This window comes from Silene latifolia, chromosome 2, assembly GCF_048544455.1.
Source record: "Silene latifolia isolate original U9 population chromosome 2, ASM4854445v1, whole genome shotgun sequence".
Lineage (NCBI taxonomy): Eukaryota > Viridiplantae > Streptophyta > Magnoliopsida > Caryophyllales > Caryophyllaceae > Silene > Silene latifolia.
Window position 1 is genome coordinate 158,835,751 of NC_133527.1, and position 21,062 is coordinate 158,856,812.

Genomic DNA, 21,062 nt, shown 5'->3' on the forward strand with positions numbered 1-21,062 from the left:
GAGAAGGGTATAATTGTCAATAATGACCGCAATGACTAAAATGTGTACTACGAAAATCAACACCCTTCTCAATTTATTACTAATAAATAGGTTTTCTTTTTATATAATGGGATTGTCTCATAGTGTGAGACAGGTCTTATGCAATAACAACTGAGCATCTTAAGATCCATTAAAAGCTTTGACCGGAAAATTGGTTGCGCTACCAATTTGATCGACCCTAAGACTCATCGCGAGTCTTTTTAAAAAATTTGATGCATTTTGAGGCAAAATGACGAGTAAATTTAGAGGTCATGTTTGAACCTCCCTTTCTTACTTGGACATGAGACCTTTACACAGTTACAATCATCAGGTTACAATTACAACAAATTACCAAAACCCATTTAAAGATTCGAGGACAGCCTCTCTTTGCGAGGGACATTTATGTACAAGTGTATTAATAGGAATATTTATAATAGTTGGGCCTCAACCATCACCTTAAGGTTTTGGTTGAGATGGTTCATCTTTTTTTGACAAGTAAAAATAAAAATAAAAAATAAAAAAAAAAAGCCACACTGAGGTTATCTGACCTCTACAAGAGTCAGAGCGTAGTTGTGCTTTGACTGGTTGAGTAACCATATTTAGAATTCTCCGTGTCACTCGTCATAAAGGTTGAGTCATCAAAGGTCCAATCGGCCAAGTACGTTGGTTTTGAGGTTATGGTTCCAACTTCGATACTCCCAGTTAGCATTGCCAAAGCACGCGACATTGTTGGGCGGTGTCCTGGTGAAGTTTGGGTGCATAAAAGAGCCACACTGATCACTCTTCTCACCTCTTCCTCGTTGAACTCTGACAATCGTTTATCGACGAGATCCACGTCTTGACTGTTTTCGTGAAGATGCCAAGCCTACATATGCACAGTTTTTTAAAAGCAATTTACCTTCACACAAAAACTTATACTAGACGTGTTAAATATGAGACCAACTCATTACCCTAAAGTCTAAACAAGATAAACAAGGATTTAGCCTTTAGGTTGATCCTACATGTGAAGTTGTCTCATACAAGACTCACTATTACCTTCATTACTTTCCCTAGCATGAACCTTGTGTCATATAAAGAGAATTGGAACAAAATTTTGTAGTTTTGAGGTCATGGATAGGTAAAACAGGACAGAAGTGCTACCAACGTACCCAGTCAAGAAGATACATTTGTTCTCTTTCCAAGGTGGAGTCAGAATTGGGTCTACCGCTCACGACCTCCAAAGCAACAACACCAAAACCAAACACATCGACCTTGTCCGTAAGATGGCCACGCATGGCATATTCAGGTGCAAGGTACCCACTGTAGAAGAAACAATTAAATGCAAATAAAAGGAGGCAGGAACAGAAAAATATTTTTTGCTTCCTACTATGAAACTATGTTAGTGAGACACAGAGAAAGTTTGTGGCAGGCCCAGCTTTAGAGAGCCGTGGGAGCATGGTTGTAAACTTTAGGCTGATGCAGGACCAAACAGTTATTATATAAGAAAAATGAATTCAGGAATGTGAACCATAACCTGCCTTATAGTTTAACAGAGAAGATGGCTTTCTTATGTCTCTTGTAAGAACACATGTTTTTAATCTTTATCCGTGTGTGCCCAGTGCCCCTAGCTCTGCCCATAGTCGGATATGGATGTGTGTCGCAATGTGAAACATTAATTTTTGGCATAGGCCAAAGATCTTAGTACTAGTGTCATGTCGGAACGTGTGCGAACATGACACACAGCCAAAGTGAAGTGTCAAAGAGACATAGTTGGGTAAAGCAAATCTGGCTATTAAGATAGATGATACAAAATTACAAAGTGAAATAACTGCAATAAACTAATGGATCTTACATTGTTCCAGCAACACGGGTACTTATGTGAGTCTTTTTATCATCATATAATTTTGCCAAACCAAAATCTGATATTTTGGGGTTAAGATCGGCATCGAGCAGGATATTACTGGCCTTGACGTCTCTGTGAACAATGCGAACACTTGAATCCTGATGGAGGTAAGTAAGACCTCTTGCCACACCCACGCATATCTCAAACCTCTTGGCCCAACTGAGGTTCAGGGTACTGTCTCCTGTTGGAAGCATACACAATTCAAGCAAACAGAACTACAATATAATTCTTTAACATTGAGGCATATCAAATGGTCATACCGAATAAGGCTTGATCAAGACTCTTATTTTCCAAGTATTCATAAACAAGCAAGCGTTTTTCGCCTTCCAGGCAGCATCCATACAATTTCACCAAGTTGCGATGTTGCACAGCAGAAATAGCAGCTATTTCTGCCATAAATTGATGTTTTCCTTGATGGGATGCTACTGATAGCTGTTTTACTGCAACTATTCTGCCATCACTCAGCACCCCCTGTAAGTGACAATAAGGCTAAAGAGTTAGTCATATAACTTTTTGTCTACTCAGATTATTGAAATATCCATTCTATTTTTCTATTCGCAACCGTCATGTTTCAATGAACAATGAGATTTATGAGGAATTCTAATTTCTAAGTATTAAAAAAGTCACCTTTGTATTTAAACCTTATACATTACTCTATGGTTACACAAAAGACTTTGATCAATGTTTAAATTTATTTTCTATATTGACTTTTAATTTTTTTTTCCTTTCTCTTTTCTCATTTCCCTTACTCTAGGGCTTTTCCTCCTTCCTCCTTTATTTCACCATAGCACTATGGCATAAAATCCACTTACCGTTATTTTCCGTTATATATCCACTCAAAGAAAACATCATAAGGGACATGATCTAATAATATTACCTGTTTATCTTTTTTTTTCTTTTTTTGAAAAAAAAAAACTTACAAATGCTAAGAGGTAGTTGTACAAAAAAAGAAAAAAAAAAAAAAAAAGCAAAGAGACATGAGAGAGAAGATAGACAACAAACATATAATAAACTCTCAGTTCAGATCTTAAGAAGCGGAGATTTAATGCATTTGATAAACATTCTTGACATTACCGCTGGCTTAATCGCAAGCCGTTGTGTGACATCCTCCATTCCCCCAGAACACAGAGTTCACGACAGCAGACAGCTACACTAATTCCGCATTTTCAAAATAATGCACTATAATTTGATGATCCATACGGTCCTTTTAGCTGACCCCAAATTATGTTACGACAACCTCTTTGTTGTTGTATTTACTTTTTCAACAACCTCTTTGCTGTGTGGATGTGGTAATCAGATAACTATAGCATGGCAGTATTAATACTTTAGTATCTCAGATTCGCAACCCTTGAGTATTTTCTTCACACGAATCATTTTGTATGAAATGCTCCTCATTGTTCACCTCCTTTATTTTATTAATTCCTGTCCTTCGTGGGGGAGAGGGGTGATATTTACAGAAGTGAAAAAACTTCACTCCTACAAAGATCAATCATTATAATCATTTATTCTCACAGTTTGTGCCACATTATCACTTCTAGCGAGTAGAATATGTATATCACATGAATGTAATGCAATATTGCGTTTATCTCTTCATGAATGACTCCAAATAAGTCATGATCAGAAGTTCACACAAGGATGAGCTGAAACCGACAGTACTATATTCAAAAAGTAAAGTGCTTAAGTCATAAGACTATCTTTTTCAATCAAAGAAAATAATACGCTAGCAGAAAGAACAACTAAATATGCTTTTGATTCAAAGGTCCTTCCACGGCGCGTGATGAGCAAGGTCATATACACGTTGCCTACAGCATCAAGCGACTGCTAAATCACTACATAAGAAATGTAGTCTAGTGAACCATTTTGAATTATTCAATGATAATATAGTCTTGGAGGCTATCAATCTTCAACAATTTTTTAGTTAAAAAATAATTTAAGACGCTACCGATGCAGTTCGGTAGATCTGTGGATGACCAGGAAAGCTCTAGCAAATTGTGACTACTTTCTAAATCATATCAAGAGCAGAATCATGTACCTTAAAGACAGGTCCAAACCCTCCCTCTCCTAGCTTATTTGAAGAGTTGAAGTCCCCAGTGGCAGACCTCAGTTCAGCATAACTGAAAGTTTTGGCATTGATCCCAAGGAGCTCTGGAAGTTCAAACAAACAAACGTCATAAAATAAACTGAAATAGTGCATAATCAAATGTGGCTGACAGGACTGAAGTACAAAAAAACGTTTTTTGGCTATTTCTACAGAGTGCATTTGCAGCCATACCTTCTTCTGTTGCACGTAGTCTCCTTTTTCTTCGAATAAACCAACAACCAGCGAAAGAGAGAAAGGCTATTACTACAACGGAAACAACCACTCCAACAATGACACCAGTTCGTTTTGCGTTTGTAGTTGAACTTACAGGCCTAGGCTGAAACACTGAACAGCCACATTGTTGTTCAGCAATGATTTGTTTTAAAAATAAAAACAAGTGTATGATATTAATCACCAAAGTAGATATATATTACATGGTGTAACACTGAGAGCTGATATAGAAGGTCCATATGTTCCTTGAAAAGGTATGCAGCATGTCCCTTTCCCAGCCCAAAATAGATGTATTTCAATGTAGTTTGATGTCACCTGAATGGTGTAATTCCTTCCAACAGGTGCGTATGACTGCCCTCGTGCCTCCTTACGAATGTCAAAATCCGTTTCCACGCGATTTCCCTAGTTCGAATATCAACAGGGGAGCAGAAGGACCATTTAGGACTTGTTTGAATAGATGCAACCAGATTGGGACAGTGGCGTGCACCAAAACGAAAATGAAATACTAGACGCTGATTTTAAAACCTAATCTTTACCATATTGTCATAATCAGACTTTAATAGTGAGAAAGTGTAAAGGGGTTAGGGCGTCGTATCATGTTCTTCTTTCCAAATATATCCTACGTTTGAAGGGTTTTAATTTGACTTGTAGGAAGAAAAATGGATCTCGCCTGCGCCTCTTTATAGGCATAGGGGTACTAATACTGACAACATCTGAAAAACAACATGCAACCACGACCATCTACAAGAGAGAAAAGTAAGACCTCTAAAGAAACTAGGACATGAGTTTTGATATCAATGGAATTGTGTTCATACTTGCATCTATTCCTTGCTTCAATGTTCCAAATAATTCATGATTGTAGTTGTAGTTAAGATAACAATTTACCAAATTTGATCATCAATAACAATAATAGATGAAAAGGGGAACAAAAAAATGATATGAATATTAGAAGCTTTGGTCAACATGTTACCTGAATATATATGTCAAAAACACGCCTCCCAAGACTTTTCCATGTTTTACCATTCTCAATTTGTAGCTCTGCAAACTGTAACAGCACACTGTATTTACCATTCTGAAGCCCGATCCCATAGTACCTTAGTGATCCAGCTGACAGTCTTGCTGTCTGGAACAGCTCAGAGTCCAGACTAGTAAACTGGCGTGGAGAAACGTATGTGTACGTTACATTGTTATTTGAGGTGAATAATCCCACATTACTGACTGCCCACTTGTCAGTACTCGTCACAAAATAATTTGCAGGACCAAGCGTTTCATCATCATTTTCATAAAGAACTTGATTAGACGCTCTAATCTGTCGACCACCGCATTTAATTGCAAAGTCGGAGTCTGCACAAAAGTCGACAGGCACACAGATAAGTCACTCTAATTGAATATCTGAAGGGAAACAAAAAAGCATGTAAAAAGCCACGTTAACAAGCAGAAAATAAGGGTGTGTTTGGGTATAAAAAGAGGAGGGAAAGGGAGGAGAGGTCGATGGAGGTGAGGGAAAGGGAGAGGAAGTGGATGAAGGGGGGCAAAAGGGAGGGGAGGGAAGGGAAGGGGAATGGAGTAGAGGAGTTTTCCCCCCAAATCTTTTCTATGTTGGAGGGTTTCTAATTTGCCTTGGGTAATGGAAGATGGATCTCCCTCCATTCTACCTTTCCCTCCCTTCCTTTTCCCTCGAAATCCTCTAATTCTAAACAAACCTTAAGTAAAGCATAATTCCAAATGTAAATATAAATATAATATATATATATATATATATATATATATATATATATATATATATATATATATATATATATATATATATATTGGTATATATAATTTCAGGTCACAAGCGTAAACAAAAATTTTCTTTCATCTTGGAAGAACTGTAAATAACTACATGGTTTTTTTTTTGTCATAAATTACCTTTTATGGTGTTTGTAAAAAGACTACCTTACTTTTATTATTTTGTTTTCCACTACCTTTGTTTTGTTTACTTTTGTTACAAAACTACCTATGTTGGAGTTTAGTGAGTTTTAATCAATTTTCCGACATTGATCAACCTCGCACACTTGAGGTAGCATTCGCTTATAATTTTCTTCCCTTTGAACACCTAAAAATGTGCAAATAAGGATCTTATCTTGCTTTAGAAAAGAGAATAAGAGGGATAAAATGCCTGTTGCTTTGGGGAAAGACGAGAGATAAATCAATTTGGAGGTGTGGAAAGGGAGTAAAAGCATACATAAAGGTTACGCTAAGCACATGAGTTTGATCGTAGTAGAAAAATTGAGCAAAACTTGCGTGGCTCTTAACATAGGTAGTTTCGAGCAAAGATAAATAAAACAAAGGTAGTGGAAAACAAAATGAAAATAAAAATAAGGTAGTCTTTATACAAATACCCCTAAATATAAGGTAGTTTTTGATGGTGTAGAGCACTGGGTGATTGTGTGTTATTGATTGTGTGTATTAGTGTTAGGTGGGGGAATGGGGAAAGGGAATGGGAAACCTTGGGGCTTGGGGTAGGGTGGGGAATCATTTTGGGGGAATAGAGGATAATCTTAAACCTGAAAATGGGTAAAGGGGATGTAAAACAAACAACAACAAAGGGAATCATACCTTTTGATTCCCTTTCCCTTTCCTAAAGACCCTCAACCAAACGCCCCCTAACTCTCTTCTTTTCCTTCCTTACAACAGATCGTTGCTTTTCTTCTCCTCCCTTTCTATTTTTCATTACAACAGATCATCGCTTTCCTTCTTCTCGTCTCTTTTACCATTACTCAAACTTGAAAATGGAAACCTTAACATCTACTATATCAGTGTTGTGTCTATTTATGTTGTATCGTATACTTATGTGTCGTAGTAACTAGACTCCACGAGAAAAAGGAGAGTGGAACTACGCAAATTGTTCTTTAATCATAGATATATCACACATGACTACTGAAGTTTACAAGTGCATCAACTTTATAGAAACATATTTTCATAACGAAGAAAGTTTATAGGTTTCCAAATTTTCAGCACCTTTCATGGATGCACCTTCTGCAATGTATTTTATAAGTGTAGATCACATTGACATGATGAACACGTGAAATATTCAATGTGATCTCATAAAAGACATGTACGAGGGAGCTACTACAAGTATACGGACTAATGTTGGGAAGCCAGAAGAGTTTCCAATTCAAGTTCGAGGTTCTGCTCTTAGTCCTTTATTTGCTATTATTATGGGCGAATTGACGATATCAACTCAAGAGGAGGTTCTATGGCATAATGTTCACAGATGATATTGTGTTGATTGACGAGATAAAGGATGAAGTCAAAAAGAAGTTTGCTTTGGAGACAGATGTCAAAATCTCGTGGAAAACCAAGTAGAAACGGAATTTTTGAAGTGTAACTATAGTGAGAACGGTCGAGCGGATGTAGGGAGGCAGGGACAATCACTCTTGATGGGAAAATTGTTCAAGGTTTTAACTTTTTTAGGTATTTAGAAACTATTAAAGAGAATAATGGAGAATTGGATGGTGATGTAGCACAAAGAATGAAAGCAGGATGATTGAATTCGAAGAGTTTCACATGGTCTACGTGATTTGGGTATACCTTAACTTGAGCCGAGTGTATCGGAAATGTGTAAACTCAAGCTGGATGTGCGGCCATACAAGGAAAGAAAGGTCGAAGAACGAGATGGTTCGGGAAAAGGTAGGAGCTGCGTCTATAGAGTATAGAGGATAAGATGAAGGAAAATCGTTAAGCTGGTTTGGCCAAGTGAGACGTAGATCAGAGAAGGTACCAATTAGGATTTACGAGACTTAAAAATGGGGAAACGATAATATTGTCAGAGAAAACATGGCATTGGAGAGGGCACTCTCGAGAGAAAATTTGGGTGCAGGATGTATAGTTTGTTTTCTGGATTGTTGTTCTACTTCCATTTATAATTTTTTTTTTAAAAAATCATTAATTTACAGCTTTTTTATCATCTTCTATTTTTCGAACCTTTCTACGAGTACTACTCAATTTTTTTGTTCCCACACTATCTAAATTTTACAACCTATTAGTTTTGTTTACATTTATTTTTTGTTTTTACAAATATTATGATCATTATTATTATTTCTCTTTTTTTTGTGCGCATTATTGAACTCGTGCCCAATGGTTTCGAACGATGATTCATGTTAGCCGGCCCCAAAATCATTTTGAGACTCAGGTTTTGTTGTCGATTTGAATCTGCCTTTTATTTATCAAAAGTTTAGCTGCTGCCCCGCAGCTAGAGGCCCGCCTCCACCACATTAAATTTATGCCAAGATCCTAGTTTCTTGTTCAGGAAACACAGCATAGAGTATGTTCTATCAGATGTAAACCTTGACAATTTTAGGGAAAACAAAAAAGATCTAATTCCTAGTAACGCAGTATACAAAAACCAATCAATCAGAAATGTGGTGATATATACACTGAAAATTTGAAACTAGTTCACAAGCAGACAAGTACGAAAGAATAGTGTCTAAATGTACTTACAGCGTCCTAGACCACTGTTGCAAGGAAATCCGTTCTGCACACAGTTCAACCCTGAAGGCAAAGCTCTACAAAGAAAGTGCTAAATTAATTGCATTTTGGTTTTTTAGATCTCATCGCACTCCTTACAAGACGTAAGAAAAGTGTGATGAAGTGTCAATAGGAGCTTTTTCTTCCAATCTAACTTCCATCTACCCAATACTTGGGATAAAAAAAACATGTTCAAACTCACGCACGAACACACATGCACCTCTGCTACTCAGACTTGTTTAACTTTAAATGTCTTTAATACTTGTGTGTGCAAATGTCAGACGCGGCTACTTTGAAAAACTCGGATCTCGTTAGCTAAAATGAAATGTTCAAGTGCCACAAGCACGTGAGTATTAATACCTTAATGATAAAAAAAAATTAAGTACACGCACAAGCACGTGATATTAATACCTTAATGATAAAAAGATTTAAGCATAATCTAGAAACCCAGAATCAGAAGCGTAAGAATTGTAGAATGAGTCGCGAAAGAAGATAATGTTACTATTAAAGCAAGTCGTTCGGTTTTGTCACAGGGCATAGTGCCTGAAAAGCTCAGGCCTAAGGCGACGGAAGAATGGATCTGAGGCCGTACCTCTGTCACAAAACAAAGCTGTTTTCCAATTACCTATTATGAAAATTTCCTCAAAAGTTGTATAGACCAACTACGACATACTACGGAATATAAGAAGCTCAAATAGTTAAGTGAACCATTTTCTTTATTCCATTATATTTCAGAGATTAAAAATGTGTCTTATGTCCCCATAGGAAATGGAAATGGTGTACGGTAAGGTACTAACTGTTCTCATGAACACGTTTATCTCAGAAAATGCAGGACTAGAGACATGTTGAAATTCAGACAACAACCATAGAGCGACAAAGGCATATAGGTGTAACTTAGTAGGAGTCTAGTTTTCTAATGTTGGTGAAATTTGTCTTTCCAGATACGTCATGGATGTAAACTTATTTTGAGTGCAACAGATGCCTCATTTGATGTGGAATTAGTTTCCTGAAGTACAAACAGGAAGGTCTTTGTGAATGAGCCTAAAATGGAAAATGGGAAGTTTATTTTGAATAGAAGAGACTACAGAAGTACAAAGTACATATTTATAATAAAAATGGGACCTATTGGCTGCTTACTATATAATTGCCTTATCAAAATGGAATTATGAAGTAAAAATATTTTCCAGAAAAAAAGGCATTCACCTGCTGTTAGCGCTTGCATCCGAGAAATTATTCGCGACCAAGTTGCTGTGTTCACAAGTGAAAAAAAAAGGTTAGGTTAAGATCCAAGGGGGACAGGCATGCTAAATACGGGATAAGAACACTCAACTGTTTACGGCACAAGTGATCACTTATGTTAATTAGAGAAATAATGTAGGTACTGTAGAATATAAAACATACAGTTGCATACTTAGTTGGCTAACCCAAGATGGGATGCTTCCAGATAACTGATTGTACGACACATCTCTGCACACAAGCATGTCAAACAGTACGTTAGGATGATAAAGAGAAGTTTCATAAAATAGATTGTTATATTTAAGGTTAATCATATTACGGCTGACTAGTTTTCAAGTCTGATGTTTGCAACTTGCTGTATGTTAATCATACCTTTCATTGTCATTATAATATAGTGTCTCTGCTATAACTAGTTACCCTCTTTATATGATTAACCTTATATTCTCCTTCTGCTTTCATATACTTCTCACACTTTAGAGCTCAAAGCATGAGAAAAATATCGAAACAGTTTGCTAGCATCCATAAGAACACTCCCTACTCATATAGTAAATTCAGAATGAAAAAATGAAATATGAGATCCCTCTGTTTAAAACAGCCTAATAATTTCAAGGTCCAGGGAGTTGAAATGTCAAGCAATGCCACTTTTGCACAATAAAAGTTAACCTTCAAAGCACCACTATAAACTGAAGCTCATAAAGGACAACAGAGAGTCTACGTATCTAAACAGGAGCAAATGTCATATCTAACATAACAGTACAACAACAAAATTACCCTAGTGCCTCAAGGGCTACCCCAAATTGCGGAGTAAAGGGGTCGGATGTACACAACCCTACGCCCTTACCCTAGTTAACAGTACAAAGAGGCAGCTCCTCCAAATTGATTCTTTCCAGATGACAACAACAACAACAACAAAGCCTTGGTCCTTGTCTACATTAATTTATGATATTTAATAATCTGATATTCAAGCTGAAAAAACAAATCATGCTTGATGTTCATTATATTCTACCTACCCAACTGTTTGACATCTCTTCAAAAAGCACGAAGAAACATTACATATCAAGCTTGTAGAACTCACATATTGATCAGAGACGAACTCTTCTGAGCAGGAAGGCCACCTGTCAGCTTGTTATTTCCAAGAAATCTAAGCAATAATACATAATCATTATCAGACCGCTTGCTGCATAATGAACCTGGTCTTACAAATGGATAAGAGAATTCAACTATAGTCTAAGATAGTTAGTACACCTGTAACTTCAATATAATTAAAAGAAAAGTAACTTACAAATAACCAAGAGAGCTGAGGCTGAAAAGTGAATCTGGGATTTGTCCAGTGATGCTGTTAAAGCTGATGTCCCTGTTGAAAATTCACTTTCCTTAACAAAGCAAAAAAGGGAAAAGAAATACTCAACAACATCAAGCCCAATGCCTCAAAGCCGAAGCGAGGCGGTTTTCGGATGGGGAATGACGTATAAGGACTCTTAAGGAGATGATGAATGAGTAAATGACATCTAAGGTGAATTGCGATAATAATGCATTGACCAACTACAACTTCACAATATAACAAGTGCAAACAGTTTTTCATGCAATTTTCCTTTTTTTTTTTTTCTTTTTTTGTTCTGTTTTTTTTTTTTTTTTTTTTGTGTGTGTGTGTGGATAGGTTAGTGAGCCATTTTTTCTATTGCCACAATGAAAAATGAATATTTGGTTTTTGGGCATTGCATTTTCAAAGAAACTCTATATACAAGTTCCATAAATTTGGGCATTGCATTTTCAATGAATATTTGGTTATTGGGCATTGTATTTTTCAAAGAAACTCTATATACAAGTTCCATAAATTTACGCGTATATAGAGTTTCTTTGAAAAATACCACCAAAACCAACTTCTAATAGCCCTTGTCTAAGTCATTCAGGAAACAATCCACAAACACCAAGAAACGCACCCTACTTACAGAAAAGTCAAACTTTGTAGTTGTCCAATGCTGCTGGGTATAGTACCTGTGATGTTGTTATTCTTCAAAGCTCTAAAGGATATTAAATAAGATAAACTTGTCAGGGGAAAAAAGGGTTATCAGAAAATGAAATTGTGAAGAATATCATCAGTGTGCTTGGTTGACTTACAAGATGTTCAAGGATGTCAAATTAGTTACAAATTCCAGTGAAGTGCTGCTATTTGACAAGCCGCTTATTCTCCTAGAGATGGCATGATTTAATAAATGATTAGTTACACTTATAAGACTGATGAACAGACGGGAACACTCATACTCATGATATACTCAAATCGAGACGTATGAACAGAAAGAGTGTGCAAGTGCTACAGGAAGAGAAAAATCGCCCTGAAAAGGAAACAACTCACAATTCTTTCAAAGAGGTTAGATCAGATAATTCAGATGGTATTGGTCCACTGAACGCGTTCCCCTCGAGCCTCCTACATTACAGATTTCACATGTTTCAGTAAGCATAGGATGTTTAAGATTGTGGTGTCACACCACATTCTGCATACGTACAATAGTATGGCTTTCAGAGGAATTAAAATTAAATGATTGAAGCAGCACAGAAAGAAAAGTGGTAAAGTTAATGGACAGGATTTTCCAGTCAATAATTCTCACAGGACTTGAAGCTGGCTCCAACCGCCAATAAATTTGGGTATAGCTCCCGTAAGGTCAGTGTCTGATGCCCACCTGAATGATGGAAATTAGAAAGTATTTGCCGCCAGTTAGTAAATATGGGAATAAGGAGTTAAAAATAAGATACTTTTGCAATGACTAAACCAAGAACATCTGTAGGGAAATGGTATTTAAGCAGTTCAGAAGGGAGCATGCTTAGTGCTTACAGGTTCTGTAGGTTCTGCAAATTGGCAAATGTAGAAGGGATCGGGCCACTCACTCCAGAACTATCTATGTACCTGTAAGCAGTATAGAAAAAAAAAAAAAAAAAAAAAAAAGAACCTTAAGTAAATAGTTTAAAAGCATCAAAAAGGGAATACAGCGCCTCACTACTAACTTCTTGAGGAGAAGTTTTAGAAGACAATGGATAAGTTAACTCCAATTTCATAAACCCAAAGAAGGTTTCATCCCAAAACCATATAGAAACTATGATGCTCGGACTTGGGTATAGATCCTAGGTTCAGATCCTTGAATTTTCAGAATCAAGGACTCATGGACATGTTTTTGAAGGATCCAGAATCTAAATATGGACTCGGCTTTTTTAAAAAAAAAAATTGGCAGAAGCTTTGTTCTTACAATCTTAAATGAAATTATTAAAAAACCATAAAGAGGAAAAAAAAAAAGAAAAAAAAAAAAAAAGAGTTTGTACTCAAATTCCAAGTTTTTCAGATTAAATTGCTAAGAAATCAAAGATTAAAATCCCAACCAGAGTTACATGGTTGTACTCAAATTCCAACCCCAAAGGTAATTCTAAACCCTCAAAAAAAGGACCTTCTCTAGCTGCTAAAGAACGACCATTTCTAAACTAATTAAACCAATGTCTAAGCAAAGGCCTCTGATATTATAAGAAATAACACAAAAAACGGATGAGCCACACCCACAAGGAGGAAAGAAAGTCTGATTCATAAGTCCAGACGAGGTTTATCCCAGGCGATGAAAGGAGTAACTCCTTTGTTTATGATATAGCAAAATTTCTCATTTTTCTTCAACGTATGACAACGCCCATTGAGCAATTGACAAAGTAATATTGTTACTCGGAGAAGGACTACTGTTTTGCAGATTCCTGAAGAGCTTGACAAAACTTTAAATAGCAAATCAGGGAGCAGCTATTCCCCAACCTGTCTGTCATGTTATCTCTTGACGGTGATGAGGAAGAAAAACGTACTAATCACTTTCAAACAGACACGAAGAGAAATGATTTTTATTATATAAATATTCATCAGAATTGTATTGATTGCCTCGTAATGAGCAGAGATAAATGATTTAGGAGGTGTAAAAGACTAATGACTGTCACTTCAATCAGTAGTCTAACGAAATAGAAAGCAGGTAGTCAAGAAGTACCAATCTAGCTTGGGACCTGAGTCACCAGATTCTCTCAATGTAAGCAAATTGTGAATCGGCTCGAACGTCTTTTATTATGGCGCTTGCTTAAAATCTACATATAACAGATACTCTTATAAAAGCGTAATGCATACCTGATGTCCCGTATTCATAACAAATTAGATAACCTCGCAATAATTTTTCGGAAAAAAAAAAATAGAAAAAACAAGAAAGTACACAGCCAATACACTAAAGCCAACATCGGCTTGACAAAAATATAAAAATACTAGGTATATGTTCATTAACTTACAGCTGTTGCAACTTCTTAAGATTTCCCATCTCTAATGGCAGGGAGCCAGAGAAATTGTTTGACCCAAAACCTCTGCAGATTTCATAAACCATACACAGTGATACTCGACTTTAAATTTAAATGAGAAGCAATCTAAACAAAGTAATACTTCTAATTAAATCATTGAATAAAAAAAGGAGCTCAGTATTATGCTATGACTTCAATTAAATAACTGGAATTAAGCTGAAAAATAAGTGATAAGAGAAGCATTAAGCAGCAGAAAACTTACAGCGATCTCAAGTCAGTTAACTGACCTATTTCTTTTGGAAGTGGACCAGACAATGCGTTAATACCAATGTCCCTTAAATGACCAAAAATAACACAATATAATCAGGAAAAAAAAAACATTGCATTGCACACCATCAAAGATCAAAATCTCCATTATGGTACTATATTTGGGACGTGGCACCACATCACGGCCAATTTATTGACTAAGTGTTTTGAAAGTTACGGGCTCAACGTGACCGCGTTTTGAGGCGGTGTTGGTCGTATTTATGGTGCATCGACCAAGATCAGTCTTCAAAGACTGATTTTGAGAATAAATCTCAAGCCAAGATTTAATACCAAGTCATTGTATCAAACAAGTCAATAGATTGATTCACATACAGGTACTGCAAGCGAGTTAGGTTTCCAATGCCTGAAGATAAGGGGCCTGTTAAGTAGTTCTGTGATATTTTCCTAAACCACAAGAAGTTGACGCATATTAGATGGTGTATCATATCTATGGAATCTTATCTGCAAATTATGTGATGAAGAGCCAGCACTTAGTCTTTGCAGATAAGCTATGACAGACATGTTATCATGAGTTAATTAGAAAACCATACAAATTTGTTAAGTAAAGCAAATTCCATAGATCATCTGGTAGCACCCCAATTGCGTCAATTGCATAGACTTTCCTGTCAGAATAGAAGTTGATTTCTGTCATGAGCTGCTAGCTTGAATTATATTCAATAATTCCAGATCAAGATGATCAGTAAATGCATGTAAGGGACCTAGATAAGGGACAAGACCACAAAAAAACACCAGCGATAGTATTGGAAGACATCAACAGCGACGGATTTTTACAAACAGGCGAAACAGCATAAATAATGTTAAGAGAATTAGAAAAAGGCCTCTCAAGTTTCCAAATAAGTTAAAGGCCTCTCAAGTCTCAACAATAGGGTAAATGCCAGTCATGGTCAAGGTAGAATACATTGAATCAAGCAGCAATAGTAATTCACAATTTTATAACGATAGGAGTGTGTTTCAGAAATTGGCGTGTCTTGCCCTACAGCACACCCATGGTGGTGTTTCTAATGAATCACAAGAAGTTGGCTCGACTTTCACAACAATAATGGGTTATAACAGACTGGATTAAATCAAAGATGCTGCGTATCTTACAGAGCAGTAATATGACAGGTAGCATTGCCATCATAGGTACAATCACATTTGATGAATGGATTATACTGAGTGTCATCAATAGACGCAGAACTATCAATGGCCTTTCCAGAACAAGGGTCTCCGGTTGTATTCCATTGTTTGGTATTTGCCGGTGTCCCCCATTGTTGTAATATAGAGCTTAATGCTTGTGCTGCAAATAGAAGACGGTTGCAGAAAACCATTTTCATATTAAGCGGAGAATACAAAAATTAATATTATGATAACCATTTCATATAATTTCCCGTACTGAATACAGGCAGTGAGGCAGTACTAGAATACTAATCTAATTGACTAAACCTAAACAATAATAATAATAATTTCCATGATACTAATAATTTTGGGAATTTAACAGCACAATGAGCCATTGCGTTTGAATTTTAGACCTCACTTATTTGCAGTTTGTAGGTCCTTCCACAGCTTAATCTAAGCATCAGAACCGAGAAAGTGTATGTAATATAGTATCGCAATTTATTTTCGCAGTACATATTTTACTCATTTCAGTACATTTTGCACCAAATTTTCCATTTCTCTACCCTTCACTAAAAAATATCAAACCTAATTCTCTCTATCTTCATTCTCTCTTTTGTTAATCTTTAACTTTCTTCAACCTCCCTCAAATTATTCAATTATAAATGATTATTCGAGTATAGAATATGTATTTAATTCACTAATTAATTACTAATACACAAATTGACTATGTTCTAGTTTCGTATTTTTTAATTAGGGTTTATACTCAAATCAATTATTGTTAAATGGCGTGGGATGATAGGGATATTGGTATAATCAGATGTCGCCGACGACATGGACAGACACCGCCGACGAGGACAACAGCTTGTCACCGGATTTCGTTCAACATGCTGACATATGTAGTACAAAAATAACGTAGTACACAAAGCGCCGTATGTACCATCTAGTGCATTAGTGCATATGTAAGTTGTATAAAGACAACTGTATTACATTAAACAAAAAGTTTAAATATATATATCCAATTATCCATGTAATTTTAGAGAGTCGCTTCATTAGATAGACTAACATTATACTGTAAAAATCGGAACAAAATTTTTGTAAAAGCGGATTTATCCAAACTATTTGTAGGATCTTATGATCAACACTGGATCTTCTGTTAGATATAGGACTCCGATTCTAATAACCTTGGAAAAGAGGACAGCCGGTTCGATTACAAGTCATAATCAACTTTAACCTCACTCATACAATTAAGGAATACTTACCTCTTTAATGTTAGATTTCCTAAACCTTGTACAAAATCGATTTAGACATACTCCGTATAAAGAGTAAGAGAGTACCACATAATCACATTCATGTGCCTAGGACAGACCCGGAATACTTTCTTTTCTTTTCTTTTTTTTTAAACTTGCTCTCAAAAAGTTTCAACTAAAATTATTTCTGAAAAAAATACACACTTGTCCAAAACAGCTTGTCCTCGGAATTGCTATATCTTAACATTACTATCATTATCCGCATCCACACAAGCTCAAACTTCCCATGTCCTAAGATATAAAAATTAGGACTAACAAGAGTAATTTCCATGTGTTGCAGTAAGCGTATATGGCATGCCACTTTGAAAATGTAAAAAGGTTTTAGACAAGAGTTAGCTCTCTTTCTCTTACTCCAGCATTCTTATCCACGACATAATGCGCTCATTTGAACCAAAACTTAAAAAAAAAAAAAAAAAAAAAAAAAAAAAAAAAGCCAGAGTTGGGAGAGGAAAAGTACCTTCTTTAGGAGCAGTGACGGGGGTGGCAGTAGTGTTTTGAGATTGAGCAAAGGAAGATATGAAGAAGAAAACAAGAAATAATGTTACGCAGCAGCATGCTTCACCAATAGCAATACCAATACTTGGTTTGTACATGACTTTGATCGGAGTTCCGATTGGAGAGCTGGAATGGAATGGAATGGTAAGGAGGAAGTTGGTGGATTTAAGCACTATTTAAGATATCATTTGATTAAATTATACTGTAATGAAAACAAACTGTGGGTTTACTCAGCCAAACAATCAATTTTTTAAATTAAAACAGCACTATGCTGACAGATCACACATGTTTTGACCAAGACATGAGGAATTGTTAGCCGCCTCCTACACAAGGATTACTAAATCCTACACATTTTTCTAATTTTTTCCAATTTTACCCCTCATATTTCTTACTAGAGAGAGAGAAAGGGAAGGAGAGGAGAAAAAAAAAATCTACACGGCTGCACCACCACCCGACCACTCCCTACTCTGCCTCCTTCTCCAGGTCCGACCACCCCCTCCCCGACATACCCAGGCCCGGCGCCGTTCCAGGCCTACATCACCTTCCTCCCCCCTTTTTTTTTTCATTTTCAAAGAGCAGGGGTAGTGGTGGAAAAAGTAGAGAAAATGTGTGGGATTAAGTGAAAATATGTGTAGGGTTTAGAAATTAGTAATCCATCTACTAAAATATAGACGGGTCAATTAATCTCATTTTTGCATAAAAAGTAACGTATATGCTAAATCCCGCACGCTAGTTTGCTAAATCCTACACATTTTTCCCTAATTTTCCGTATTTGCCCTTTGGTAAATAAAAAAGAATTAAAAAGACTTCTCTCTCTTAACCTAATCAATCCCTTCATCGTTCCACTATTATGGATCGTAATTCACATATATCAAACGTAATTTCGTTGTTTTATCAATAATTTTATTAAGACCACGTCATTTAGTCGATTTAGTTGATATTTTTATATTAAAAAAAAGGGTTTTTTAACAATTAGGGTTCGAATTAAGTTTGGTTGTTGAAGGGTGGTTGTGGGGACGTCGGGCCGAAGTAGGGTGGTCGGAGAAGGCGGCGTCGAGTGCTAGTGTATACTTTGTAGAGAGGCGGTGGCGGTAGGTTGTAACCGGTGGATGGGTAGTTGGCTTTGGGGAGGGGGTTGTCGAAGTGGGTACAGGGATGTGCAGGGGTGGTAGGCGCGGTTACGGGGGTGTGGAGGGATGTCGGCGCGTGGATGGTGGTTGGACAGGTAGTCGGCGGCGTGGGAGAGGGGTGGGGGAAGGAATGTCGGGGGTTGGATTTGGGTACTGGGTATTCATTTTTTTTTCTCTTTTTCCTTTTTTTTCAAATTTTAATAAATTTTGTTTTATTTTTGTTTTTGTTAGTTTTTTGTTTATGAGTTCACCGTGAGAATGACAACAAGTAAAATTAGTGTTTCCAACATACTCATTACGCTTCATTATTGTACAAGAATAGAACAAGTTTTGCATTATCAATTAAGTACATTACATGATTACGTTTCATAAATCCGTCTTATGCTCATGTCTTATATTGTAGTCTAGTTTTAGGCTTTTAGCTATATTGTACTCTAGTTTTGCAACAGACTCTAACAGACTCTTGTCTGCAACAAGTGGAAACCATATGATTACGTTTTATCAATTACATTAACCAAAAACAATGTTTTATAAAACTAGCTAGCAATTCTTAGATAGCAAGCACTAGCTCCCGGTGCGGCTTCATAAAAGGCTGTTTCAGTTTTTGAATAGCCTGGACTTCCCCCATCATGCCGCTCTTTTCATGGAGTTTGTGGACCTGTTGTGGCGGGAATGAATTTCTGCACATAGCTAGAGAAATTAACGAGTGGAAATTTCAAACGAAACGAGTGGAGGAGCGCAATGGTCTGACCCCCCAACAAGGCTTAGGACGATCCCCTTACAAGCATGTAAAGTGTACAGGAAATAAGAAAGGTAATACTGGGTCGAAGCTGCACGAGACATTAGGCATCAACATCACTCGTCCAAGTAGTGTGAAGATAGGAAAAATAGAAATTACAAACAGCTTGATTACAAACAGCAAGACAAACAGTAGACAAATAAAGACTTATTCCTCGAATGTATATCCCCGTCGCTTGGCTTCACCAAAAAACGATCTGTTGCAGCGTTGTATTATTTTCAGATGACTGCAGGCTGCAGCCTGGGTTTGCAGGCAAATATCAATATCCGTGAGGCCGAATAAATTGTTGGATATCTAGCTTAGCAAAAATCGATTCAGCAAGATTCATTCGTCGTAAAGACTTGTTCCTCTGATGCATATCTTAAATTTCTACTATTTCCGCAAAACAAACCAAATAATGCTCCAATTACACTCAAACCCACTTCACAAACAAGAATCAAAATCACTCAAAAACATGATTTTGACACAGAAAGGCGGGGATGTGTATATCATATCGCCGCCAGAAGATTGAATGTCCAGACCTGCCGACTAGGTGGGGCCTCGTGGAACAGTATATTTCTTTCATCATGCTTGTCCTTCTCATCTGTCCAGAAACAGATGCACTTAAATTTCTTTTTATTTCAGAAACGATAGGTTAAGTCCTGTACATATTTGGTGACATCCCGTCGCGCAATCTCAGAATCCTCCATCCCGATACATGTATTATAATAGTAACAGCTTTGGCCATTGACGAGGGTCTCAACAAAATCCCTGAGCGACCCGAAGCAGCAAACTCGGAGAATCACGGTCAAAACTCGGAGGCGAGGATGAGAGCATGGAGGGGTGGTCGGCTGCGGGGAGGGGGCTGTCGGCGCGAGGACATGGGTGTGAAGGGATGGTCATCGCGTAGATTGGGGTGTGGTGGGGTGGTCGGCGGCGCAGGAACGGGCGGTGAGGGTATGTGGTGGTCTGGTGGAGGAGGGTGCCGGTGAAATTAATATTTGGGTTTTTTTAACTTCTTTTGTTTCTCTCTCATGTTTCTCGTTTGATGAGAGGGAGAAATGAGAGGGGTAGTCTTGGAATAAAGTGGAATTAAGTGCGGGAACGAGTAAAATGATGTGCGGGATTTAGCACGTCCCAAAAGTAACCACACTATCTTATTTGTTGTTTGTCTTATTATGTAATTAGATATATATTTGATTTGTCTACAACTTTAGGCGGATAATGTTCATCACCAATAATAAGGCTCCTCCCTATTTACAAGACAACATTTTTCTAAACTCATGACTTTATCACATTTTCAAATTCAAGTCAACCTCCATCTCACTTTTCTCAACTTAATCACATTATTTGCTTATAAAATAACAAGTCTTACTTAAGACCTACTATATCCGTCTTATTAATAAGACGGGTCATATTTGATACCAAGTTGAGAATATGGGTCGAGTACTGTTGTTAGTTGGCATTTAATAATAATTTAGAGTACACAAAAGTACTCTTGTGAATTGACCATTATGTTACTTCTTACTTGCACACGCCTCCTTCCTGTCCCTCCACATTCATTTCTTAGTTGTCCGTTTCATTTCTTTCACTTCTCTCTCTTCTCTCCTCACAACTCACTGAAAATAAAAAAAAATCCATAAAATTCTAAAATCGTCAACAAGATCAATGG

At 36.9% G+C, this 21,062-nt stretch overlaps 1 protein-coding gene across 1 annotated transcript; it reads right to left on the minus strand.

Moving 5' to 3' along the window:
* Positions 1-354: 354 nt before the first annotated feature.
* Positions 355-18,071, minus strand: LOC141643189 (putative LRR receptor-like serine/threonine-protein kinase At1g56130). The gene is made up of 24 exons (XM_074452230.1): positions 17,445-18,071; positions 15,672-15,861; positions 15,116-15,187; positions 14,898-14,969; positions 14,521-14,592; positions 14,253-14,324; positions 12,790-12,861; positions 12,566-12,637; positions 12,313-12,384; positions 12,078-12,149; positions 11,909-11,980; positions 11,242-11,313; positions 11,035-11,100; positions 10,125-10,190; positions 9,927-9,971; positions 8,697-8,761; positions 5,182-5,555; positions 4,415-4,613; positions 4,173-4,325; positions 3,933-4,045; positions 2,161-2,371; positions 1,850-2,081; positions 1,167-1,317; positions 355-883 (listed from the first exon to the last, which is right to left on the minus strand). The coding sequence occupies exons 1-24, from the start codon at positions 17,578-17,580 to the stop codon at positions 578-580; spliced, it is 3,027 nt and encodes a 1,008-aa protein (XP_074308331.1). The 5' UTR covers positions 17,581-18,071; the 3' UTR covers positions 355-577.
* Between the last annotated feature and the right edge of the window lie 2,991 nt (positions 18,072-21,062).